The following is a 27,998-nucleotide window of genomic DNA, read 5'->3' as shown; positions in this document are numbered from 1 at the left end:
ACAATACAGTGATCGAATTAATAGAGGCTCAACGCCCCAACCAATTAGTCCGCCTGAGTCGCACGGAAACAGGACAACGCCTACTGCGACAGCTACGTCTCAATCCACCCATTCCCACCCCAACAAGTCCTACACCTTACATGATCTCTCTGCGCACGCAGGATCACATATATCAGAAGCCCCTATCACGCAATATGAGCGCTAGTCTCCATCAGGGTAGGCAGCAGACAGGAGCGAGCTATTACAAGAAAACATACAGCAACCGCTCCGATATCCTTTCTGTCGACGCGGCAGAAAATTCAAAACCAGGATATTTCACGGCAGTCGCAGCCTATGAAGACGGCACAGTGGGGGCCGCAGCCACTATCCGGACTAATTCGTCTGCAGAAGCGGAAGGAGCCGCCATCGCACTTGCTCTGGCCCACTCCACCATTGACAAAAACGTAACCGTAATTTGCACAGATTCCCAGGCCGCGTACCGCCACTACCTAAAGGGCGTGGCGACGCCGGCAACACATCGTATTCTTGCCACAGTCACCTCTCTCGACCGAACGGTTCCTCTGTCGTGGGTCCCTGGGCATGCCTCGATCCCCGGTAATGAGCGCGTTCATGCGCTGGCCCGAGAACTCTCCTCCCGGATCCCGGATGATCAGGCACCCAACCCTGCGAAAGAGGCTACATCGGTCCTGTATACATATCATCAAATTACAACATTCTACAAACTCAGCCGCATGACACTGTCACCACCCCACAATACCTTGTCGCCCTCATCTAGCGCCACATGGCGACAATTACAGACAGGCTGTTTTATTTCCCCCTACCGTCTCTCATGCTTTCACCCCACCTTTCCTCCTGATTGTACCACCTGTGGCTTGTCCAGATCCACACTTTTCCACTACCTTTGGGAATGTCCTTCCCCAAAGGCATTACCCTCCATCCCCAATCCCACTCATTCTTCCTGGGAGGCTGCTTTACGGACCGCTCAGCCCGCCGGCCAGAAATGGCTGGTGGATCGGGCTTTACGTGAAGCGCAAGCCCGTGGACTCCTGGACCAGTAGGGGACCACCCTGGAAGATTTTTGTTTTGGTGTAATAAAGTTGTTTCCATCCATCCATTCTGTTCGCTATCTACAGCAGTTAATGTACTCAGTGTCAGTTACCTAAAACAACACACCTTCCAACCACCTGCTAAACTTACCATTTATTGGTTCCTGTTCATAGCTACCCCTCGAGAAACAGGCAGCTTAAAAAGCACTGTGTATTGGAGCAACGTTGGCAGTCCGTCCAACCTCGACAACCTGGCGTCATAGTGTCGCGAAACCGGGCACCTTTGTAACGGCGTTGGCTTTTTATCATTCCCCCTTAAATTGTTTCGAATACTCAGGCGATCTTGAAGTCGGTGACCTCTAGAAGAGCCAGACAGAATAAATAAACTACTCGCGATACGCCTTGTCGCTTTGTGAATGCACTCCCACCTGCTTTTCCGATATACGAGTATTCGCGTGCATTCCACACCTCTGCAGCGCAACATCACCCACGACAATCACTTCCGGAGCCAAAGCGCAAGAACTGCTATCCAAAGACCGCGTTCGAACACAAGAAACCTGTTCGCTGGTGACAGTTGCTTACAAGACCACAAAACACGACGTGTTCCTTCTCCGACCGGACGCCACTGCTTGCGGATGAAGAGAACTGGACATCATCTAACAGGAACAAGGCTGCGGACCGTCCGGCTATCAAGAGCGGATTTTTCTCCGATATTCTCGCAATTTCGACGGCTTAATCGGGCGAGTTTTCGTTTGCGTCCCCCTAGCTACTTGAATATTCGCCAGTTTTTGTTGCGCTGGCGGCTCACGCTAATTTCAAACTCAACGAAACATGATGGGCAGGAACAAGAAAGCGAAGTCCACGAGATAGAGGAAAACGAACAGTGTGCACACAAGGGGATATAAAGGACGAAATGCTCTAATGCAGGGCAACACAAGAGAACAGCCACCAGAAATGGAATAATCTTGTCGTATAATAATAAGCCTGCGCGCAGGCAGGTAGATATTTGCTTGTATCTTTTCTCTTGATAACCGTTTTTGGGCTTACTCTATTAGCCTCTGTGTACTAAAATACATTAAATACAGCAGTCTTTAAACAAGTCTTTCGTTGTCTGTTTTGTTGCGGAAGGCTCAAAGATGCCATTCTCATATAGCAATAGTGGACTCGGTCTATTCTTGCCGCGTGTAACTTCATTCTTTGCAAACAGTAGTGGTATAAGGGAGCAATTACTCATTGGCATCCACCCAAGCGCAGCCATAGGGCTACAAAGGAAAGCTAAACAGCTTTCTCAGAAACTTCGTAGTTAAAGAAAAAAATCGTCCTCGTCCGGGGTTTGAACCCGGGACCACCGCTTCACCGGAGCAGTCGCTCTACACACTGAGCTAACCGGGACGGCAAGCTTATGGTAGGGCGAGAGCGAATTGATCAATACGTCCGCACAAGGTGTGCGGTCGTTTTTAACTTAGTTGGTGATTGCGGTTTGTTTTGTATGTATATGTGAATACCGGAAATAAAAAAAAAGAATTGATCAATAACTCGAAACAGCTCTGTTGGTAGAGCGACTGCTCCGGTGAAGCGGTGGTCCCGGGTTCGAACCCCGGACCAGGATGAATTTTTCTTTAACTATGAAGTTTCTGAGAAAGCTGTTCAGCTTTCCTTTGTAGCCGTATGGCTGCGCTTGGGTGGATGCCAATGAGTAATTGCTCCCTTATTACAAATTTACTCCACCTTGGGGGATTCCCCTAAACATTTGACCAGTAGTGGTATAATGCGTTCATTCAATGAAAGCGAGGCCCATATTCTCTATGTACGTCGTTCGTAATGCCCTGGACACAGTTATAAACAAAAAAAGTGGCAGTTCTGTATTTCTTCTTTTATATATCATTTCACTTGGGGTTATGAAAACCGGTTAATTTTAGCATACGCGGTCAAAATAGCATACATGCAAAGAATATCTTAAAAACCATTTAAGCTGTACTTGCAACTTTTAGATCTATTTTGGTTGTTTTAGTTAATTTTTGGTTTGACTCAGTGTTAACTTTTGTTTTCAATTCTTTCTATCCACCCTATAAATGCCTTGGAGACAAGGCCGTAGCGTAAGTAAATAAATTTTAACTATTGCTGCCAAAAACTATATACCAACAAGGAATGGGAAGTCACCCTATAACGTGGAACCTTCTAAAGACGTAGCTGGCCGTATCGGTTTTGTGAAATGTCTAGTGCGATATTTTCCGCTGGGATAACGCACACTTCTGCCACCACAGGGGATACTCAACTCAGTTATCGCATGGTCCAGTTCAGGCACCAGATTTCATGGAGATCAAGTTAGCGTGCTACATTTTTTAAATTAGCGAATGCACTTAACTTTGTCTGAAAAAAATCAGGTATCTTGCCATAAAAACGGTAATATGATTATTTTATGTAAGTTGGAATTTCATGTTCGCTATAAGCTATAATTCTGTTCGCCAATTAACAATCCACTTTCATTCCAGAACAATGATGCTTCCGGGAAAAGGATACTTCGAACATGGACGATGCCTCCGATACGTACGAGCTTTTTTTCTAACTTTGGTTATAAGTAGGGAAATATTTCTCCAAATGGAGGCAAAACTATGCACTGAAAACGAAAACTTGGTAATGAGCAAATGTTTGAGCAGAAAATTCTGCCGTAAATTCATGAAGCATTGCGTTTACAACGGTCAAACCTCGCTAGCCTCTGAAGGAAGAATTGCCAGTCCCGCTAAGTTAAGACCACAGTGTAGGCTCTATGAGCACGCGTTTCGGTAAAAGAACGTACAACGTTCTGTAACCCTTTCTCCGAATTACAGAACATTGTAACTCTTTCTCCGAATTAGCCCCGCCGCGGTGGCTCAGTGGTTAAGGCGCTCGGCTGCCGACCCGAATGACGTGGGTTGTCTCCCGGCTGCGGCGGCCGAATTTCGATGCAGGCAAAATTACAGAAGCCCGTGTACTGTGCGATGTCAGTGCACGTTAAAGAGCCCCAGGTGGTTGGAATTTCCGGAGCCCTTCACTACGGCGTCCCTCATAGCCTGAGTCACTTTGAGACGCTAATCCCGAATAAACCAATAAATCAATCTTTCTTCGAATTACCTTATCAAAAACACTGTGTTATTCACAACTGAAAAAAAAACGTTGATTTAGTATTGTGCGAATATGCAATTCCGAAGTCAGTGTTGGTTAACAGGAGGATGAGATGATTTACAGCTTTTAGTAGATTCAGAGCAGTCAGAGTTTCTAGAAAGAAGCCTCTTATGGCCGCACGTGGTTTCTTTGAAGCTTGCAAGGACTTGCATTTCTGTTATAAATGCGCGTTTACCAAGCCAAACAAGCAGTTTTCTAAAGTAGAAGTGATTTTTCCGGCAATGAGGCAAATCGGAAACCAAGAAAGCGATATAAGTTTGTTTCTTTAAGCAGAGTCTAGTTAAATTATGTTCTCTCTCTCGCCTTAGGCGCGCGGCTTCTACATGTACGTGTGAGTATTTTGAAAATTTTTGATAATAGCTCGCCTTTTTGAAATTCGGAAAATAGCTCGCCTTGGATTAAAAAAAAAACGTTGTATCTTTTGGCGCACGTGTCCTTGTGACAGAGCTGCATCGATTTTTTTTTATTAAGAACACATGTGACTGCTGCAACATTGCACTGATTGCAATGCTAGTCATCTCTAAAGAGTCAATAAATTTGTACATGCTCGAGGCAGAGAGCCTGTGACATTGGTGAACCCCTTCCTGCTGACTGTACGTAGTGATTCAACCGCACCCATTTTCAGCCAGCAATTTATGTGCAGTGCAAAAGAAATATTCCTGTGCTCTCCGTACGCACGTGCTAGAAACACAGCCTTTTTTTCTGGATAGGCAGGGAGTGCTGTGCCGTATTTATCGATGGCGCTGAGTTCAGGGCAGCATATATCAGGCAGAACTCAACGAAAAGCTAGAATAAGTATGTGTGCCGGTTTTAATCATGTTCATGCGAAAAATCCACGGAAAGCAAAAAAGCAAAGACGTGGCAACTTTGTCGTGCAATCTGCCGACATCTTACTTACTGTCTGACTCCAAGTTAGTCTTTCCCCAGTGTGACGGATAGCGGTGTGGTGACACATAACGAGGAAGCGCGATCTGATTGGACGAACACTTCCAATTCTCCTATTTCGGCTATTCGTCATTTTACGAAAAAAACTGCAAGAACAGCTTGTCCTAAGACGGCATTACGGCTCGCAGCAAAAAAAAAAAAAGAACTGCTTGAGAACTATCTACATGCGAACCGTTTTGATGTCCAGGCTTTTAATTAAACAAAAAATTCGCCCAGCTAAGGTGGATCGCAATATCCTATCCTATTTGCCCTCTTGCACGCATGAACTCACATCTGTGGTCCATGGTCGATGTTTTCTTAAGGAGACAGATGCCGGCTACTTTTCTCGACTGCAGAGATGATTTGCTGCGGGCAGTAAATGGTGTCCAAGCTCGGCTGGATGATACGCTGCAGTGCCTGGCATGCTGCAGTGCCTGGGTTCTTGGGAAAATGCCTAAATCCTGTATGCAGGGTTACCCTCCTATATGGTGCCTGTCAGGAATCAGCAGCAAGACGCCGGAGATATTTCTCTATACAGGTCTTGAAGGCAGGAGGGCTTCGTTATGTGGCGCCTTCCTGCCAAGCGGCAGGCTTCAGAAAACGAAGGAGCTCTTGCTTAGGCCGACGACTGTACACCTCACTGAGTTTCCCGCTCGCATAAGCCACAGCTTGCATCGTGCCGTCTAAAACGGTCTTCATTATTATTAGGCCGATTATTACGAAATTTTATGACAGCAGAGAAAAGCAACAAGTGCTGAAGAACTGCAGCAAACTGAAAGGACAATCGGTTAGTGTAAGCAATGACTATGCGAAGGAAACGGTAGCGGTGCGAAGGAAGTTGTGGGAAAATGCCTCTGCTGAAAGGGCGCAGGGCGAGAAGGTCTTTTTAATCGATGACAAGCTCAAAATAAATGATAAGTTATACACTTGGGACATCGAGAAGAACGCACGCTCGCTCCTGAACTCCCGAGATAAGTTGAAGCAACGCACTCGAAAAGCAGGCAACTGGCATGATGGCCCTGACACCTCGGATAATTCCGGTGAATCAACGCCCGCCGCCCAGTCGGGTGCGGCAGGGCGGCGGCAACCGCCACTGGGGTCCCATACTAGGGACCTCCACCTAGTGTTTGCAAGGATCGGTCCCTTACGGGCTGATCCAAACATACCTCCTGTTCATTCTTAATAAATGTTTTCACCACCACCACCACCTGAACCCACCCCGTCATAGCTACGAATCTTATCATTGAATGCTCGCAGCCTTTTTAACAAAGTAGCAGAGTTAGAATATGTATTACCGACGGAAAGTCCACACGTGCTCGTCGTAAGCGAAACAAGGCTAAACAACGGTGTGCCTAGTCACTGTATAGTAGCCCAAACTACCAGACGTTCAGATGGGACAGGGATACTCGTGGTGGGGGTGTTGCAATCATTGTCAAAAGACCTATAGATGCAGTAATGGTCCAGTGCACTTTGCCTGAAACAGCTTGGTGCAAAATTACTTATACGAGTGTTGCTTACCTTGTTGGCGCAGTGTATAGGCCACCTGCCACTTCGCCACAGCTTTTTGGATGACCTTAATATGTTCTTATGCCCTCACTTGAACCGCACCACCAGACTAATAATGACCGGAGATTTTAATTTGCCAAGCATTAACTGGGACAGACTGCTACCTGGGAACGTTGAAATTTGTAGTTCCGAAGCACTGCTGCAAATAATGTTTTCGCACAATCTGAAACAAATCGTGGAAGAAGACACGAGGGTAACACTCGAACCCCGGTCACTTTTGGACTTGGTGTGTCTTTTGGGCAGAGTGGGTGACTATACTGTGTCTGTTAAAGACGGGATATCTGACCATAAAACGGTTTCTGCGCACATTCCGATCAGAACAAACACTCGTGGGCAACCCTTTGTGCCTGTGCAATTTAAGGCTTATAAGCAGGCAGACGACCCATCCATTCAAGATTTTTTAGAAATGGCATATAGTGAATTTGAACTTGCCTGCGATTGTGAACCAGTTGAAAACCTATGGCTACGTTTCAAGAATATCATAAAACATTGCGTTGACAGACTCTTTCTAACTCGAGAAAAGAAAATAAAACCCAGTAACCCTTTGATTAATCGACCTATTATACACATCAAGCGCATGATAAAGAGGCTGCACAGGAGAAAAGACAGCTCAGCTGAGGTATCGAAATTGCGAAGGAGTTTAAAAACGGCTCTGATGGAATAAAAAGAGCAAATTTTGAATAAAAAATTAAGTAGCTTCGTCAAAACGGCACCTTGGAAGTTTTGGCTTTACCTTAGTGGCAATGGGAGAAAGAGAAAGAAGTTGTTCGGTGTCAGAACGCCGGCTTCATGTCTCTGCAATTTTTTGATATTCTGTGTCATAATTAGGGAGGCGCCGCTCGCTTTGTGTCACGGTGATGGAAGTGGAGGCCGCGGTGCCTTCTGTGGATCCCGGTGGGTCGGCGACAGCCGCCCAGAGGAAGCGCCTGTACGCCCCGAGTGACGCAAGCTGCCAGGACACCCTTGTGTACAGTGATGACTACACGACTCCTCGAAGTGATGACTCCTCGACCGACGATGGGTTCGTACCCGTCGTTAGTAAGAAGGCCAAGCGCAGACTGCGCAGACAAACTGAGTCGACGTCAACGACGTCTTCAAGTATGGATACGATCATCAGGGCACGAAGTGGCGATGCACATACAGCCTTGTTCGGGCCATTGGAGTCAACGGACAACTTGAATCTCCTAAACAGGCAAGCCATTTCTGTTTATTGAAAGCCTCGTACCAGGAGGGATTAAAGACGTTAGAAGAAACCCCCACAAGAACATCATTGCCATTGATGTCATGAAGCGAAGCCAGCTAGACAGTTTGGTCGCCATCACCAAACTCGGCAATTTCAGTGTACGCCCTCTTATTCTACAAGACAGCGGAACCACGGCTGGCGTAATTTACAACGTCGACATCGCCATCCCTGACGCCGACTTGCCCATCTTAATCAAGCCGGCAACCAACAGCATTTCCATTATGCAAGTTAAGCGCCTTGGAAGGTCTACATGCATCAAGCTGACGTTCAAGGGTGACTGCATTCCATCATACGTGAAGGTAGGGCACTTTCGTCACCCAGTTCGTCCATTCGTACCAAAGCCGCTACAGTGCAGGAAATGTATGAGGATTGGTCACGTGAGCGGCGTCTGTCACAACTCCATCGTGTGCCCAAGATGCTCTGAGCCACACAGCGGCGACAGTTGCCGCGAAGTGCGCCGACTGTCGTCGCCCTCACGACTCTTCCTCGAAGGACTGCCCTCGCCTAAAGACTGAGAGGGCGGTACTGAAGCAAATGGTGCGTGACCATTCCACCCACAGAGCAGCCGCTGCAAAGGTGCGACGACGTCGTTCGCGCCGCCGCCGAAGGTGGTTGAAGGAAACAAATACTTTCGAAGAGAAGACCCCAAGCGGCACTGCAGTTTGTCCGCCACCACCGACAACAAATTAGGAAAGCTCGGCGACTGGTGTCACACGACCTGCTGCCTCTGATACCACGTGGCCATCACTACCAAAGCCTAGTGCACGCACTGCGTCAGGTACGTTGCCGCGCCCCATGTCTGCAACACCTACGACTGATCCGGGCAAAAGGCATGATTCCGACCATGGCCAATATACGCAAATGATTGCAATGCTCACGTCACTGATGAATGTCATGCGTGCTCTGCTGTCCAGCTTGTGCACGCCAGTAGCACAGAACGCACTGCAAGTACTGGACGCGCTACAGCCAGTTCTTGCAGTTATACATTAGAAGACACCATGACTCCCCCGGAACTATCTTTTCCGAAGAAAGTCAAGCAAGCTTTTATTTTTGATCGGAATGCCCGCGGGCTCCAGTCCCGGATTTAAGATATTAGACACTATGTTTATCCCAACCGCTTCCCCATTCTGGTTATCTGTCAACAGAATCAGCCCAACATTTTACAATTATCCGGCTATGAAGCAGTTACTTCTCCCACGCGCAACAGAACCAGCTAAGTCGTCGTCCACATTCGACGTGAGCTTACATATGTGCTCAATTCCATTCCCCCACACAATGACAACCAATATCATCTCTTGTGTGAGTGACCTGTCTTCGCTAACGTAAGACGTAAGCTGCGTTGCGCTCTGGACCGCCTTGACTTCGCCCTTTCACAGAGGCCAAGATCCTCGGTCCGTAGCCACAACAGCCGACTACCATCAAGGCTCACAAGGCGCTGTTTTGTTTTTCCCGAGAGATTGCCTTGATTGATGGACTGTAACTTGGTCTCTCGTTCCTTCTCTCTTCCCTTTTTAATCCCCTCATTCCTTTCCCTAGTGCAGGGTAGCCAACCGGAAACCTTTCTGGTTAACATCCCTGCCTTTCCCCCTCTCTGTATCTCTCTTCTTAGTGGAAATAAAGAGGAAATAAATAGAATTAAAATTAGTGACAACATAGTAACAGAAAAAAACAAAAATAGCAGATCATTTCATTAACTTTTTCCAGTCTGTTTTTTCTAAACCAAGCAATGATGACTGTGACGCATACCCGCCTTCCTCCCTTTCATGTTCGATAGAAGACCAGGTCGTGACTACGGCCGGTGTGTTTAATCAATTGTTACTTTTGGATTCTAAAAAGGCTAGCGGGCCGGATGGGATTACAACCCAGTTTTTAAAGCGATACGCAGATTGGATATCATTTTTCTTGGCGAGAATTTTTGCAAAATCCCTACACACTGACTCGTTGCCACAAGATTGGCGTTGCGCAGTCGTAACACCTGTTTTTAAAAACGGCGACCGACTACTCGCAAATAATTATCGCCCAATTTCACTGACAAGTATCAGCTGTAAACTTTTGGAACATATCATAAGTAAACATTTACTAACTTTACTCGAGGATAACGCGTTCTTTTATCAGCATCAGCACGGGTTCCGAAGAAGGTTATCTACCTTAACACAGCTCATAGAAACGGTACATAATTTTAGTTCAGCCATAGATGCCCAAGAACAAATAGATGTAATTTGCGTAGATTTTGCAAAAGCATTTGACAAGGTTGCACACAGTAAATTAGTTTTCAAGTTGCACAAAGCAGGAGTTAGCGAAACCATTCTTAAGTGGATTGAAGCCTATTTGAACAATCGCAGGCAGGTTGTGCATGTGGATGACTGTTTTTCGTCTACATTAGTATTTTCTGGCGTTCCTCAAGGGTCGGGTTTAGCTCCATTGCTGTTCCTAATTTATATTAATGATATTAACGAGGTTACCGATCTCCCATAGAAATGAAGCTTTTTGCAGACGATTGTTTAATTTATTCTCGAATAACACAAGCTGTCGACCAAATTAGAATGAACCGTGCCCTTCATTCCTTGCATTTTTGGTGCGAAAAATGGGGCCTATAAATTAATTACACAAAATCAACTTTTACGCATATAACTAATAAGAAGACTGTGCAGTTATTTTCTCATAATGTTGGAAAAATAATCTAAAAAATGTTGATACCTTCAAGTATTTAGGCGTCACAATTACACATAAGCTGCAGTGGCATAAACATACCAATAATGTGTGCACGACAGCATCCCAAAAACTTTACTTTCTGAGCAAGAAATTGGAACATGCAACAAAATATGTCAAATTGATAGCTTACAAAACATTCATCCGCCCATCCTTGGAGTACGCTTGTGTTGTCTGGAGCCCGCACCAAAAAGTTCTAATAGACAAACTGGAACGAATTCAAAGAATGGCCGCTCATTTTATTTCGTCAAGATACAGAAGAAGGGACTCAGTGACGGAAATGCTGAACTCATGTGGGCTCGAGGCACTTGAAAATTCAAGAAAAAAATCAAGACTAAAGCTTTTCTTTCAAATAGGTCAAGGGCACTTTAAGATAAAATCAGATAGATATGTTCAGCGTCCGGGAAGACGGAGAACGAGAACAAACCACACTAGATCAATAAAGCCTTGCAACTTACGTGTTGATGTTTTTCGTTACTCTTTTTTTCCTGATGTGATCGAAATATGGAATGCTTTGCCTGTTGAAGTTGTCGACCAATCGGACGTGCACAAGTTCGAACGTTCTATCGATATTTTGTGTCGGGGGCACCCAACTTGATGTTATGAGATATGAATTTTGTCTGTTGTACATTGCATTGTATTCCCTCCATGTAACGACCCTTAAGCGAGGTTCAACAGTATCAATAAAATAAAAAATAAATAAGAATTAACACAGCGACCAGTACAAAATCCGTATAGAGGGATGTGTCGCCACTCCAACCGAAGCAAAGTAGACTTCTGGTTCTTATAATTGCGATAGAAGCTTTAATTCAGTCCAGCGGACGACGTTTCTTCAAGAGAGCGTAATGCGGAGCTGTCGGATCAGCCAAATGAGGGAAAAATTCTCCCAACAACAACGAGAAGCGCAGAAAGCTTCGAATTTCTTATCAAGACGTGAATGTTGTGTAGGCTTCAGCGGAGGGTTTTCTTCAGCACCAGTCGTATGCCATTCGTGGTCACATGTGGTGCGTACACGACCAAGTTGAAGCCGAAAAAATAATAGCTATGTTTCAAGTTGGGGCTAGAGTTTATTAACGCATTTAGAGCACCTTCAAAGGGATGATGTGCTCATAAAAACCGTGAATCTTGACGACAATTTAAATTTGAAAGGAAAAGCCATAAAAACTGTGGATGCTGGTGACAATGTACCTTTGAAAGAAAAATCCAGTGTGAGGTATGCTGAAAAACTACATAATAGACGTGCGTTTCCGCAATATATTCTTTTCATTTCCGATTCTTCTGAGGCAATTTTTCCGCGATGCAATAGTGGTGCAGGAGAGACATCTGGAGTTCTCGTCCACTTTCTGTTCTGAACCCACGAGAGCAGTCTCCTGTGGCTGCGGCGGGGCTATTAGTGCATTTGGTCCGTCGCCGTCTCGAACAGACTGCTGCCAGACAAGTGAAACCGTTGGGAACCGAACAGCGTTTTATCACCTCAGTCTGCTCCCTGGGAAATACGAAATGCCGCATCATCCCTTTTGCGACCAGGCTGCTTTCGAAATCAACGGCTCTCTGGTTACCTCCAGCTCAGTTTGTATGTTATACCTTTATTTTAGTCCTTCATGCGAAAGTTGTTGGAAAAACGACATCATTGGCGTGTGGCGGCGGGGCTGCGCAGCGCTGTTGCAGACAACAAACGGCCGACTGCTCCGTCCTCGCTTAGTGTCCGTGTGCCTGGTGCCGCCGATCGTGCACTCGGACGTTGCGTTATGTGCGATTCCTAATTTCGAAAATTTGTGCCCTCATTGCTAAAGCAGAATGAACCGGAAAATGTTTTTGCACGAAATTGTGAGTATTTTTACATCATTAACCTGTCTCGTTGGCTACAGCTGCACCGTTTGTCGTTCTGGGGTAAAAATACCGCAACCATGTCGGCCAGTGATGTTGGGCGACGGACCAAATGCACTAATAGCCCCGCCGCAGCCGCAGGAGGTTGCTTTCGTGGGTTCAGAACAGAAAGTGGACGACAACTAGAGATGTCTCTCCTGAGCCACTATTGCATCGCGGAATAATTGCCTCAGAAGAATCGGAAATGAAAAGAATATATTGCGGACACGCACGTCTATTATGTAGCTTCGAGGAAAATGCGGTTTTTGTGTTTAGTTCACCCGTCGCGTTCCAGAGTTTCTATCTCAGCAAGCCAAGCGCCAAAGGAGCGCCGTAGCAGACGACGCGGGGCGGGCTCCACCTTCCGCGTTGGCTGCGCATGCGCCTGGTGTCTCCGATTCTCGCCGCTTCTCGAAGGGGGCGCTTCACGGAACACGGCGGCCACGCGGCGCGAGGTTCCCTTTAACAGTGGACCATACTGCACATCACCCTCAAGGCTATGTACCGAACAAGAGACGGGCACCGGTTATACCTACCATGCGGCCTTCATATTCCTGAAACAATTTTCTTGACCCGTAATCACAGTCATGAGCTTCTTGACTGAGCATTGTGCACTCATCGAGCTTCTAATAAAGTCCACAATATTTGAGACGGAGCAAGTCCTACCTTCGAAGACGAGTCTGAATCATCCCGTCCCCTTGGGTGTGCTCGATGAAGGCGGAGCGTTGCAGCCAGGTAATTTTTTTTTGTCTGGGTGGGTGCCAAGATTACCGAGAACATCGAGGGCATCGCCTATGGAAACAAAGTGTTGCTCTTAGATCGAGGATTGGCCATCGCTCGAGATATCGCCTGTTTCCGAAATGGACAAGCTGAGGTACTGGTGGCGAACTTCAGCGAAGAATACTGACACTGCAGCGTCCGGCGACGCAATAAAGCGCAGGCGCTGAGATCGGCGTTCCCGCGATAGAAAAAATGGCTGAGGCTTAACTTGGTTAAGCCTGGAGAATGCGAAGCATCATCGTGTCGCGTAATTTGGAGGCGCACAACCACAGCGACGGCGCCAGATGGCCCCCGTTTCTCCACTGTCGTGACGTCATCGTGTCACGTGGTGTGACGTCATGTATCACGTGATTTGGAGGCGCACAACCACAGCGACGGCGCGAGGTGGGCCCCCGTTTCTCCACTGTCGTGACGTCATCGTGTCACGTGGTGTGACGTCATTGTCGTGACGTCATCGTGTCACGTGGTGTGACGTCGTGTATCACGTGATTTTAAGGCGCACAACCACAACGACGGCGCGAGGTGGGCCCCCGTTTCGCTACTGTCGTGACGTCATCGTGTCACGTGGTGTGACGTCATTTATCACGTGATTTGGAGGCGCATAACTACGGTGAAGGGCTGAAGTGGTAGCTAAAGTAGTATGCTTCGCATAAAAAATAAAGCCTACAAGAATTCGGCACCTGGCGGCAGCGGGTCTTTCGCCCGAGAACAGTGCGTCATACACCGCTTGGACACAAGGACCTCATCATCGTTCACTGCTCGATTTCATTAGATCAGCGAACCTTTACTCATTCATTTAGGCATCCTCATTTATCATTACATGCCGTTTTATGCCCTGAGGCAATAAACATCGCATTAAAAAAAAAAAAAAAAAAATAAAGAACGACAGCGCGTGCTCGGAGCGCACGCCCGGCACGGGCAGTCCGGAACTAGAAGCCTGCCACGCTGATCGTCTCTCTCTGGTGCTCCGCTGCGACCCCGCAAATCTTCAACAACACCTCAACCGAGGCACGACGATTGCCTCCTTTGATCGGGGCGCATTGGCCTTCTCCAACCGACCTTGAGAAAATCTTCCTAACAAAGAGAACTCGCCCACCTTCCACATAAAAAAATCCTGTCCAGGAGCAGATAAGCCCTCATATACGCTGTTCTTCAAAGTTATAGCGAGGCTTCTAGTCGTCTTCAAACGTGAGAGAAACGTATATTGCCGAACATGGCATAGTAACCAACGAACAAGCCTTACTTCTCTGCCAAATCCTTTACCATGCGTGGCCACGAGAGAGCCAAGCAATCTGCCACCAAATGGAAGACGTGCCCCTCGAAGAATTTATCCAACCATAGAAGATCTCCTGGCCAGCACCAGTTATACTTGTAAGGCAGACGGCACACTTTGGTTTTCCGTCTATAACCACCGCTTGAACAACCTAACAAAGAACGGTGTCTACCCCCTCCCTGCATCGACGACACACTCGACCGGCTCTTCAAAGCCAAGAACCTCTGTCCGATGGAGCTCAAGAGCGGCTACTGATAAATCGAAGTGGATCAAAGAGACCGAGAGAAGACCGCATTCATCACACCGGATGGCCTCTTCGACTTCAAGCTGTGGCAATTTAGACGCTGTTCAGAGGCAGTGACGTTCAGGCTGGTCATTGATGAAGTACTAGCGAGTGTAAATGGCTGATTTGTCTAGTACACTAGATGATGTCGCTGTCTTCAGCTCGAACTTTAATGACCCTCTGAAGAGGCTTCCAAGGGTGCTGGAAGCCAGCAAGTCATCCACGCTCACCTTCAAAGAAGTGAAGCGCTACTTTGCCTAAACAAGAGCTGCCGTATCTAAGTCACATCATAACCAAGGATGGAATACGATCATATCCGTAGAAAACAGCTTACGGCGCGGCTCAGGTGTCCACTGAGATATGTGAGACAGATACTGCGCAATTTCTTTTCCTCAAAAACCAATTTACCATTTTTTTCTTTCTCAGCCATGCCGTTCACTGCAGGAGGTTGTGTATGTCTTATGCCTGCAGTCTCGTTATGGACTCTTATGGACACTTTTCGTTTGCACTCTCAGTGTTTATTTTTGCAATGTTTTCTTTTTTTTTTTGTAAACCTTCGGGCCGAAGCTTCGTCGAAAAGGCAGTAGTGCTGCCATGAACCTTGTTCGTTATCGCTCACAGCAGCAGGAACGTGGCTTTATTACTTTGTGACGCAAGTTGCGACCAGATATATCTCGAATGATCGCAGCTGGGCGGAACCGATTTTACTTTGTTCGAGAGTGTTGTATATACTTTTCGCGCCTTATCTCGGAAGACGCTGTCAGCTTTAAGTTGAGGGCGGCCCACAGCGGCGACCACTCTGCTCGATAACCGGCGAGCATGATTGTAGCTTTCTCCTCTGCCAAGTCATTCAGATCTCTGTGGGCAGGACTCAGTCCAATAAGCAGTTTGTTTTGCAACCTGTTGCTACAGGTGCGGCTCGTCATCGCATATGGCTAACGCAACTGCATGTCCGGCGAGGAACAAGCGTTGCCACTCTTGTGGAAAAATTGGTCACTTTTCAAGCATGTGCAAATCGAACATATAATTGAACCTGTCGACGCATCGGAGTGGATTTCACCGATCGTCGCCGTGAGGAAGAAGGACGGTTCAATTAGATTGTGTGTGGACCTACGTGAAGTGAACAAGGCAGTAATTGCCGATGCTTTTCCTCTTCCGCATACAGAGGAATTACTTCATGAACTAGCTGGAGGAACGTGCTTCTCAAAGCTCGACTTAGCGTCGGCATATCACCAGCTAGAACTGACTCCGGAAAGTCGGGGACTAACCACCTTTATCACACACGAAGGATTGTTTCGTTTTAAGAGAGTGTTTCTGCATACTGCGCTTGCGTGGTCCGGTGTCATGCGTCTGGTCCTCCGGTTCGAATGTTCCTGCTAGGGTTAAGGCGAAGCATATATATGCAAAACAGTATACGGACAGGAGGCGAGGTGCGAAAAGACCAGCCTTTAGAGTAGGGGACTTCGTTCGTGTACGCAAGCCAGCAGGCGGTGGGAAAGCGTCGGTAAATTACATGGGACCTTTCAAGATTGTCGGCAGAAAAGGCAAAAATAGCTTTTTGATGAGCGACGGTCGTTGCTGGAACGCGTCTAAACTAGTTCGGGTTCCCTGCAATCAATCGCAGACAATAGAACAATGGGCATGGGAATTGCCTCATCACTACTCGGGTACCGCTGGGCCTGAAAGCCGCGCAGGCGCTGAACAGGGTGAATTGTTGCGATTGCCGGAAACAAGGGCTGAAGTTACTGAAGAAGTGGTTGCTCCTTTAGAGGATTCGGTGGAGCATCCTTTGTGTCGAAGCACTAGGGTACGCCGACCTGTAGAAAGATTTGGGTTTTTTTTACCTGAACAATAAGTGTTTAGTTCGTGTTATTTTGGTTGTTGTAAATTACTATGTTGTATTTTCAAGCGGGAGGCGATGTTGTATTCTTTCTTGTTTCAGTTTCGTTTCTTTCAGTGTACATATCGTCATCGTCATTCAATATGATATAAGTGGCTTCACTGTGACGAATAAAGGAGAGTGTTTCTGCATACTGCGCTTGCGTGGTCCGGTGTCATGCGTCTGGTCTGAACCAGACACCACACAACCCCTCTTTGCTCTCTTCCTGTCCGCCGTCACCACTACGTGGGAATATATTTCGTAAGGGTTCTTATGCGCTGTATGTGTTAATTGGTAGCATTTCCTTTTCCTCCGAATATGTACAGTCGGGGAAAAAAGTCTCCGGACCACGTGTTCCTCAAACGAAACTTATAGCTCTACTATTAGACAACGGCTGGAGACCGCACTTGTGGAGATGAAAGCAAAAAATTTAACTATTACCTCCACAAGTGTGGTCTCTAGCCGCCGTCTAATAGCATAGCTATCGGCTTCGTTAGAGGAACACGTGGTCCGGAGACTTTTGTCCCCGACTGTACGAATTAGCTAAGGAATGCACTCTACTGAATGTGGTGTTTGTGAAACGCATCCATAGACAACTTCTAATGGCCGAGTACGTGATCCATGGGGTAGTTGCACATAGCTGGTGAGGTACGCCATCCGAATGGGGGGGGGGGGGGGGGGTTCAACTTGAAGAGGCCGTCTCATGTTACAAAAAAATTTGGTGTTGTTTAGCTCTGGTTAAACCTGCTTAGCTGCGAAAGCATGGCTTGCTTAGCTCCTTCTGATTCTCGTCGTTTTCGCAAACGTCCTTCACGTAGTTCCTCTGTTTCCTAGGAACGTCGTTACCGCTTGGCTTCATTCCGTTTAGCTTGCCTAATCCCAGCTTCTGAACTCGATACAGCTCGTTTAGTTGCTTCGGCTTCTCGTCGTTTCCGCAGTCGTTCTTCTCGTTGTTCTTCCATTTCTTGGGCACGCTGCAACCTTTTTCTTGCATTCTTCCCATCTTTCTTAGCTGTCTCCTTAGAGTTAAACTGTTCAGAAGCAGTAGAGCAACTAGGTTCAGATATAGACTCTTCGTCGGTAACATCCATGGTGAGACTCCTCGAGGAGCGCGGCACGACCGGCTGCTCGTGGCTGCGGTGGAGAGAGCAAGCTGACGTCACGCGTCGCCATAGCAACAGAGAGGCGGACATCACACCATCTGTTAGGCGCGGCGGCGGCTCCTCGAGGAGCAGGGGGGTCCACGGACCACGCGACGAGCGGTTAGACCTCGCGTACTATTGCTTTCGCAATAAAACATACTTTTTCTATTGAGCTCATCTAAAAAACTTGCTAGTACCCCAGTAGGATGTTCAACGTAGTTAAAAGCTCGGATTCCTGTAGCATACCCAGGACGTCGTGTATGCAGAGGATTAGCTTCCTGTTTAGTGGCTCAGATCAGCTTTGTGCTGTCCACGCAAAAAGAAATTACGCGTCTTTTTTGATCAGTATATAAACAGGAAAAGAGGCCTTCTTGAAATGTAATTAAGATATTTAACTGTCTCGCTCTCAAATACTGCATGCAACAGTACCTGCATATTGACCTGTTTCCACTGGCATTCCATTTATTTAAACATGATTAAAATATTAACGATCAAAAGCTCACAATTTCTTGGCTTGCAAAATCTAACGGTGTTCACGTCATTATGCAACTAATAATGTGCTTCTGAATACAGAGTATTGTGTTAATAGGCCACTACATATATTTCAGTGCTTTCAGCTGACATTGTTTTGAAGCTTATTCGCCCGTGCATCTTTATTAAACGAGCTGCTAAGCACGGTAGAATGACAGCTAGCTTTTTTTTTAAATTGGCTTTAAGGAAGCACAACTTGACGTTTCTCTTGTTCCTTGTGTTGCAGTGCAACCCGTACGGACATCCATGGCTATGCCCTAAAGGATGCCGGTGTTTTCGTGTCAGTTTTGAACCCATGAGGGGAACGTGCCTAGAGAGAAACCTTCCGCTGCCTCGGGGCTACATTCCGTGGGACAATTCCCCTAAAGGACGCGGCGGAAGAAACATCCAGAGTAAAATGACGTAGCAATGAGCACATCTTTGCAGAAAAACATAAACGCATCTTGTGTTTCAAGCATCCAGTGCAATATTTTTGGTCCAGTTCTTTTGTGTGAGAAATCCATGTTTATTCTGTCATGCAATAACGTTATCAAAAACATGTACTCTAATATGCATTCTGACTGAAGGCAGGCCTGCACACCCCCACCCGAAGATCGATGAAGCTTATGAAACCTCGTAAAAATTTCTAGATTAGAGGAATGTTTGATTTTTTGTTCATTTTTGAGTACTGATATCCCTTCTTGTCTTCTACATTCCATGGCTGTAGAATTGATGATTACAGGGTGGTGTAAATTCATTTACAGTGTGTAATTGTGAATAAAACTATATAAATATGTGTGTAGCTTTATATTAGTTTAATGAATTGCTTCTGTGAAAAAAAAAGTAAATGTAAACACTTCACTCTCCACATGTAAGGATACTCACAATTAGGACCCAGAGTATTGAACAGTCTGGCGAAACAAGCTTTTCGGGAAAAATTGCGTATATTCTGCTCTATACTTCCAATAAATTTTGGATTGACTTTTCGTAATGATATGTCAAGAGCAAGATTACCAAACAAGAATAATTTCAATTATGAAATATGATAATCAAGTAATTATTAAATGAACGCTCAAACTTTGTTCCCTTCCATGTTGCTCAAGACTTTGCGAGCATGTATCCTTACAGACGACTGAAAGCGACAGTAGAAGTAAAAAATCAGACTTTGATATAAATGAATTGCAAATTATCAGCGAGTAACAAATGCAACACTCATATTTCTTGTTAAACGCAAAATATTAACTTAATAGCATATCCTGGAACATAGCGAAGAGTATTTGAAAAATGCTTCTATATTGGCGCGGATTATTGGTGCTTACACTATGTTGGGCCTTATGAACCATTCAACACCAATGAGCTTAACAGCTGCAGGTACTTTTTAGTTTAATCAGAATAAAGTAACCGTCCATAAACTGCATCGTATAATTTTTGGATACATTCCAAGGAACTTTACATTTAATGAGGTGCGCGAGCCTTGGTATCGTGTGGCGAGTAGCACACCACGACTAGCAGTCAAAACATCATTTACAACAGTTGACTGTACAGCAAACAAAGCGGTAACGTGGTTCGAACAAATTACTGGCACCGCACTAGCTCAGTACCATGCATACCTAAAGGCTGTACTCCTCGACGCTACAGCGGAGGAACTACAGCGGTTTTACAACGACACGCTACTCTTAACCGAGCACAGGACAGTAGAGAACGCCGGCATTGGTGCAGCAGCCCCAAAACTACCGAAAACAAAGAGCATAAATGTTGCCATATATACATATCTATATGTATGCGATTTGTGGCGTTCATCAATGGGAGATTAGTAGGCTCATTATTTTTAAAGGTAATTGATAAGAAAGCATAAGCAATATATCCACATGCTGCACGTGGGATCCGAATCCACGACCTCCGAATGTTGCGTCCGGTGCTCTCCCAACTCATCTGTGGAGACAGTTGTCCAGTCGTCTGGTTTTAGGGGGTATTTTTGTTTAGTGTAACCAAAACTTCAGAGTGTTCACCAGCGCCACCCTCGTCCATAGCGTCAAACGTAGTAAACCCTGTATTACATCGTGTGCCGCGTAGGAACTTGAACGAACGGTGAGGGAGGAAGCTGTGCGAGAACCGTCTCTCACAACTTTGTCATCAACACTGCCAGAATCGAGGCCCTCGTCACCTATTGAGCACAAAAGGGAAGACAAGAATCACCCAAGGCAGGTAGCATATGGGATGTTATTTTTTCCTTGAGCGTAACCTTGAGGATGTAGCCAAACACGCTCAAGCGAAATTCGACGGTCGTGGGTTTGGATCCCACCGACGGCATGCAGTTTTTTCCCCATTCTGATCAGTTATCTCCAAAATATAATTAGCTTATTAATCTCCCACTGATGAACACGACAACTTGTATATAAAAATACAAATAACATCCCCTATTCTCCTAGGTTTCGGTGAGTGACCGTAAGCTCCCGTCAGGTTGTCAGGCACGTTAGACATCATCTCACAAATGCTGTTCACCGCCTGTTTAGAGGAGGTGTTCCGAGGCCTGGATTTGGAGCATTTGGGGATAAGAGTTAATGGAGAATTCGTTGGTAATCTGCTATTTGCTTACGGCATTGTTTTGCTAAGTCAATCAGGAGATGAACTGCAAAGCATGATAAATGAGTTAGACAGCCAGAGCAGGGCGGTGTCCACAAATTTATGTGCACAACACCTAAGTAATACTCAACAGTCTCGGAAGGGAACAGAAGTGTTCAATTGGTAGCGAGGTGCTAGAAGCTCTAAGTGAATACGTTTACTTTGGTAAGGTAGTGACCGTAGATCCGGATCACGAGAGTAAAATAACGAGAAGAATAAGAATGGGGTCCATCTTATAACCAGCCGGAAGGCACAACACAGGAGAAGAGATGTGAACAACATGACGCTGGACTAGCAACTGAAATTTTATTGAAGGAATGTGGTAATAGAAGGCTTCCAAAGGAGTCTTCAAAAATAAGAATCGAATGTCACTGGCGTTCTAGTAAATCATCTAAAAAGCGAAATTCTTATGCTGAAGGTTCACCGACGGCATAGCCACACACATGTCAGCGGTTTTAAGACGAATAAGTACCAACTCGCTCAGTCGTCAGCTTTGCTAAGTATAGGGTAGAGCGCATTTGGCAGGCTTTCTCAGATTATGAACGACAGTTTACCGATATCCCTTGAGAGAAAAGCATACAAAAGCTATATCTTACCAGTATTCACCTATGAGGTACAAACGTGGAGGCCATCAAAAATAGGTCAACATAACGACAACGCAGCCAGCTATGGAAAGAAAAATTATGGGTGTAGCGTTAGAGTGAGAAAGAAGGCAGAGTGCGCCAGTGAAGAAACGCTCGTTAATGACAGCCTAGTCGAAATCCAGAAGAAGAAATGGCGTTGGCAAGATTTACAACAAGAGAAAGAGAGAGAGAAAAGCACGGAAAGGCAGGGAGGTTAACCAGGCGATGCCCAGTTGGCTACCCTACACTTGGGGAGGAGAACAAAGGGGAAGAAAGGAAAAAGAGCAGCAATGAAATGAGTTTTCTAAGTGTCCAGCGACAACTATGTCACGGGGACAGAGGGCGCGCAGTGAAAACTTAAAAGATTATAGACGGGAATACAACCCCCCCTCCCTTAAGAATCTCAGGAGTGCTTTCACCGCTTTCCTTTGTGAGGAAGGTTGTGTCCAAGGCCCTAGAACGTTGGACTCTGTTAGAGGACGCGAGTCCAAGCGGTAGAGAGTAGCAATCAGGAAACCACGCTCTCGCTCAAAACGAGGGCGGTCACAGAGGAGGTGTCCGATCGTTTCATCCCAACCACACTTGTCACGTGCTGGAGAGTCTGCCATTGCGATGAGATGGGAATAGGCGTTTGTGAACGCCACTCCCAGCCACAGGCGGCACAACAGCGTAGTATCACCACGGGGAGGCCAAATGGTATATGATGTTGAAGCAAGAGGTTGAAGTGGTGCGAGCGGGGTGTCCAACCTCCCGGGGCAGACCACGACGTTACAGTCAGGTTTCGCGTGAGCAGTTGAAGGTGCCTTGCTGCGTCAGCTCTTGTCAGTGGTATGCGGACAGTGTTGGTTGTATCGTGAGCCGATCGAGCAGCATCGTCAGCTAAGGCGTTACCAACAATGCCGCTATGGCCTGGTACGCATTGGAAGATGATTTCATGCTCTTGTTCGATTGCCTGGTGGTGCAGATATCGTATCTCCGCTACAAGTTGCTAATGGTCGCTATGTCTCAAGGCAGATTGAAGACATTGTAGGGCAGGTTTTGAATCACAGAAAACAGCCCATGCTTGAGGTGATCGTTGTGAGATATACTCTACCGCCGCAAGAAGTGCGGCCAATCCTGCTCCAGTAGAGGTAGTCCGGTGCGAAATTTGTTGGTGAATTTGAGTATGTCGCACAGGAAGGACCAGAGTGCAAGCAGAACTAGTAGAGGTTACTGATTCATCCGTGAGTCTGTCGCGCAGGAAGGACCAGAGTGCAAGCAGAACTAGTAGAGGTTACTGATCCATCCGTGAGTCTGTCGCGCAGGAAGGACCAGAGTGCAGGCAGAACTAGTAGAGGTTACTGATCCATCCATGAGTCTGTCGCGCAGGAAGGACCAGAGTGCAGGCAGAACTAGTAGAGGTTACTGATCCATCCGTGAGTCTGTCGCGCAGGAAGGACCAGAGTGCAAGCAGAACTAGTAGAGGTTACTGAGCCATCCGTGAGTCTGTCGCGCAGGAAGGACCAGAGTGCAAGCAGAACTAGTAGAGGTTATTGATCCATCCGTGAGTCTGTCTCGCAGGAAGGACCAGAGTGCAAGCAGAACTAGTAGAGGTTACTGATCCATCCGTGAGTCTGTCGCGCAGGAAGGACCAGAGTGCAAGCAGAACTAGTAGAGGTTACTGATCCATCCGTGAGTCTGTCGCGCAGAAAGGACCAGAGTGCAAGCAGAACTAGTAGAGGTTACTGATCCATCCGTATAGAAGTGAGTACGGTCTCAATATTCGAAGTGGAGCATGGACTGTGTCATTTGCTTAATGGCTGGCGTCGATAAATTTGATTTCTTCGCTATCCCCGGAATAGCAAGGCGCACACATGGGAGCCGCATACACCACAGAGGAGAGGGAGGTAGTGCTGCCGGGGTGAACTGTTGTGGGATCGACGACTGTTGCGTTGTTATCACCCTTGCAAATGCAGAATGTGGTCTCTGCAGTGGCAGAGGCGCAAGGTGATCTGTGGAATCCTTGAAATGTGACGTATGTGCATTCGCAAGCAGTCTAGGACAATATAAGTAGAGATCGGGTGGTCTTTGGCGAGTGCAATGCTACCCAGTGTTGATGCGCTCCGAGGGATACCTAGGCATGTGCAAAGGGCCTGACCCTGCACTGTCTGGAGAGCACGCATGTTAGTCTTGCATGTGTTTGAGAGTACAGGTATACTGTACCGCAAGTATTCCGGAAAAAGAGCTCTGTACAGCTCCAGCATTGACTGGACCGACGAGCCCCATGTTTTTCGACCCAGAAATCGTAGTAAATGAGCGATAGATGTTAACTTTTTTTTTCAGTAGAGTGCAATGCGGGCTCGATGATAAATTGCGGTCGATCAGGATCCCTAGGAAACGATGAGATTTGCAGTAAGAAATGATGTGACCGTCGATGCGTACCGGATATGGAGTCATACATTTACGTGTAAATGCCACTAGCGCGCACTTTTCCGGTGAAACGCTGAGACCTTGCTTTTGGAGATAGGAAGAAGTGATCGATGCTGCCCGCTGAAGCCTTGCACGCACCTGGAGACGCGTCACAGAGGAGGACCAAATGCAGATGTCATCGGCGCACATACACATCTGGACGGTGTTGGGGAGGTTCTCAGGGAGGGCGATGAGAGTCAGATTAAATAATGTAGGGATAAGGACACCGCCCTGGGGCACGCCACGGTAGGTGTAATGCGCAGGCGTCGGGCCATCTTAACACTGGATAAAAAATTATCTTTTGGACAGATAGCTCTCTATTCACGCAAACATCCGACCACCGATGCCCACAGTTTCCAGCGCATCAAGGATGGCCTCATGGGTCACGTTGTCGTAGGCACCTTTCACATCCAGAAAGAGTGCCACTGACAAACGTTTCAATCGCTTCTGTTGTTGAACCGTGGATACGAGATCAACGACGTTGTCAATAGAAGAGCGATCCCGCCTGAAGCCGGCCATAGCGTCGGGGTATATTTTGTAGTGTTCGAGGTACCACTCAAGGTACGACAAAATGCTTTGCTCAATGACCTTTCCTACGCAACTGGCCGAAGCTATTGGCCTATACGATGAGAGCTATACAATAAGCGCATAAGATAACTAATGGTATCTAAGGTTAACGGAGGTAATTCGATAGAAAGACATAGGGCAGCAAAAATTTAGGTGGGCAGATGAGATTAAGAAGTTTGCTGGCGCGCATATGGTGGTCGGAGCTTGCACAGGACAGGGTCAGTTAAGGAGACATGGGAGACACCTTCGCCCTCTAGTGGACGTAGTCAGGCTGATGATGATGGTGATTTTACTTCCTTGACTTTCGGTGGCACAATTTTCAGTTTCCTTTCTTTTAACGGGATATTTCAACATTCTGTTTTGTTTATAACGGCATTGGATAATATGACGAACTTCCCATTTCAGTTTGCTAGTAAGTGGCATCAGATCGAGCCTTTCACTACTAAGGAGAACAATTCACTGAGCGTCCCGTATGTGTAGACATTACAAGCACAGAAACCAACATGAACGAAGGAAACTGGGTCGGCTGCAAGTGATTGCTCCGAATCCAGCTAGCGTGCCTGGGTGCAGAAGCCACCTCGACACTTTACGGGATGCGACAGTGCCCTTTTTGCTTGCTAAAACTGTTGACAGAACACATTCTTTGCGTATACCCTCACTGGCTTTAATTAGAAAAGGTGACAAATATATCCCCGGAATTGGTGCCTTGCAGGCAAGAAAAAGACAGGGAACTGAACGGAGTGCCCGTCCCTTCGTTTTGCTATGCCACCAAGGTCAAATATATTGCCACGTATCATTGTAGTGTCGCTTCGTTGAGGGCGGCAGGAAAGGGGTGTTGTCATTTTTGTTCGTGGCGCGAGAAGCGACCGGACTGATCTCGATTGACTACAGTCACGAACAGCTGCGTCTACGATGCTCCAGATTACTGTAGATGATCTTAACCTGTTATCTCGAAGTTTCCTTGCCGGCTTTAAATTGAGCAATACCGCGAGCGGCGGGCATTCGTAGTCCGACGACTGACGAACACTTTTGTTGCTTACGCCGCCGCCGAGTGATTCAGTTCTTTTGCGGGCGCAAGTCAGCCCCAATCTTCCTGACTGCTGGATTGCCGTCACTACAACGTGACAATATTTTCCCTCAACTATGCGCACGTCGAGTTTCACTAGACATTCGGTTTGCACAACATACGTCACATTAAAGAGTTACTGTGAGCTGCACTCAGGGAAGGGCAAAATTTTTACAGATGTAGAAAGGGGCAATCCAATATTTTAATGAAGCATATCTATGCTTAGCGGCTAATCGACGTGCAGTCATCTAAGGCGCTGTGATAAAAAATTCAGTGCGACAGGTAGGGAAGCCAAAACTGCATCAATCGATAAAGTGGAGCAGCATTTGTGGTTTTTTCTGGCTTGCTCTGACGGATAGAAGTAAGGATGTTTGTCATCAAAGGAGCACTACCTAGTATTATCGATGAAGAAATATTGAAGCATCAATGGCGCTAACCGCGAACAAAACGATAGCTGTGCTTAAACAAACAACGAAAATTAGACAGAGACGCGTGAGACTGCTTAGGTGTTGGAATGCCAAGGAAATAGTGTCCCTGGATGCAACTATACTTCGACGATGAGACGCACCGTCCGGCTGTACGATGAACGGCTGCACCGAAATTTTGGCACGAAAGTCTGGGAGCGCATACAATCGAAGGTACATAAGTCGTCGTTTGGAATTGCTCACGCAAGATAGCCTCCAACTTGAGGAGCACAGGTAAACTAATGCCACGAGAAATCGTATGGCACCACCGGGAACGTAGTATGTCAAACGGTGGGGCCACAATTTTGGTACGAATGTCGAGAAAAGTGGTGCCAGTATAAAGACGAATGACACGCATACAATTTTCTGAAGTGGCGGTGCTCAGCTTATTGTATTTGTCAAGCCAGCGCTTTATGGCGTTACCCAACTTGGACATCGCTGGGATTTTCTGTACCATCTGGGAGTACACACACAGATACACAGGGCACCGGCTTTCGTCTTCTTGGTACTCGTCATGTTTTCGCAATAAACTAGCTTCTCCTTTGTGAAGCAGTACAAGTGAACTGTACTCGATTTATTTGAAGCTTTTCTTCTGGCTCCTTTGGTCGCAGAATGGCTCTAAAGCTAAAAAAAAACCGAGACCTCGTGTAATCATCGCCTTAATATTTAGATACCAGAAACAGGCTGCGCTTTTAATAAATCTTCCGTAAGGAGTGGAAATGGCAAATATCTTCACCCTAAAGCTGTGAGTTTGTCAGTTGTGATCATCTGCCTTCTTTCGCGTTCGCGGATACTGCGAATTGGAAATTAAGGCGTAAGCACCGTAACGCTCATGACGGTCGCACAATCGTGGCGAAGAAGTTCGTTCTTTACGCAGCTCTTCTGGGTGTGCACGTGAAGCGCCCTATGCCTCTAGACATTGGTGGCTCTCAATTTTTCGTTCTTTGCGTTACCTGCTGAAGGGGAATGCGAGGCGGCTCAAAATATGGAGAAACGATGGCTTCTGAACGAAAGGTTAAAAATCAAAAGAAATCAAATTTATTTTGTGTCTTAAGGATAAAAGAGGGTAACAGGTAAAAGCCGCCGACCTGCGGCTTGACAAAGCTTGGCCTCCCTTTATGTTCAGTTTGAACGCAGTTCTAGTACCATACCAGGAACTACATTATACAGGCTGCAAATTTTCACACATCAATTCACTGACGTACATTTCCACTTTCCACTACAAAACTCTACTGATAAAAGCACACGCAGTTGGAAGTACTTTAGAAATGTAGTCAATTTCAAACACATTAGGTTCTGAACATAATAAATTGAAAAGACATTGAATTTCAAGCACTTAAGAATTAAATGTGTGGAAAAATTAACCTTTAACGCCAATTAGAATTCATGGCAAACCAAAGCACATAATCAAAACAGGCATAATATACCAGAAGTTCCAAAACACGAATAAAGTAGAAACACAAGCATGGAGAAATTATGAGATGTGCCCTAAGGAAATATGCAAGAACACATCTTTTCTGTGTTGCTATTGCTCAGCGCATGGCTATTTAGAAGAACAACAACATGGTAAGAAATGGACAGGCGACAGGTGTCTGTGAGACAATGAGGCACCACCCATGCATCATTATGACGTGTATTATATATGCAAGAGCCGATGCGAAGATTTAGAAAGTTCGGGATGCTCTGCTTACACGCTGAAATGGACGGGCGATAGATAGATAGATACGTACACGTTAGACAGTAAGGGTGAGTGAATTCCATAAAAAGAAGCTTTTAGTGTCAGAATTAATCAGAGTTTTGAAATGTAGCGCTTTCATTCGGTGTT

At 46.4% G+C, this 27,998-nt stretch overlaps 1 protein-coding gene across 1 annotated transcript in view; it reads right to left on the bottom strand.

The window, feature by feature from the left end:
* The window catches only part of LOC149337078 (uncharacterized), a 78,825-nt gene that overhangs the window by 7,755 nt on the left and 43,072 nt on the right, over nucleotides 1-27,998 (bottom strand). The window contains exon 4 of the mRNA XM_089553302.1: nucleotides 539-663. Coding sequence (XP_089409428.1) covers nucleotides 539-663 — 125 coding nt within the window. The remainder of the gene's footprint in view (nucleotides 1-538; nucleotides 664-27,998) is intronic.

The sequence above is a fragment of the Amblyomma mixtum genome, chromosome 7 (assembly GCF_055824585.1).
Source record: "Amblyomma mixtum isolate Tamu chromosome 7, ASM5582458v1, whole genome shotgun sequence".
NCBI lineage: Eukaryota > Metazoa > Arthropoda > Arachnida > Ixodida > Ixodidae > Amblyomma > Amblyomma mixtum.
Note: the sequence above shows the minus strand (reverse complement) of the source record. Positions and strands in the feature narration are given on the sequence as shown.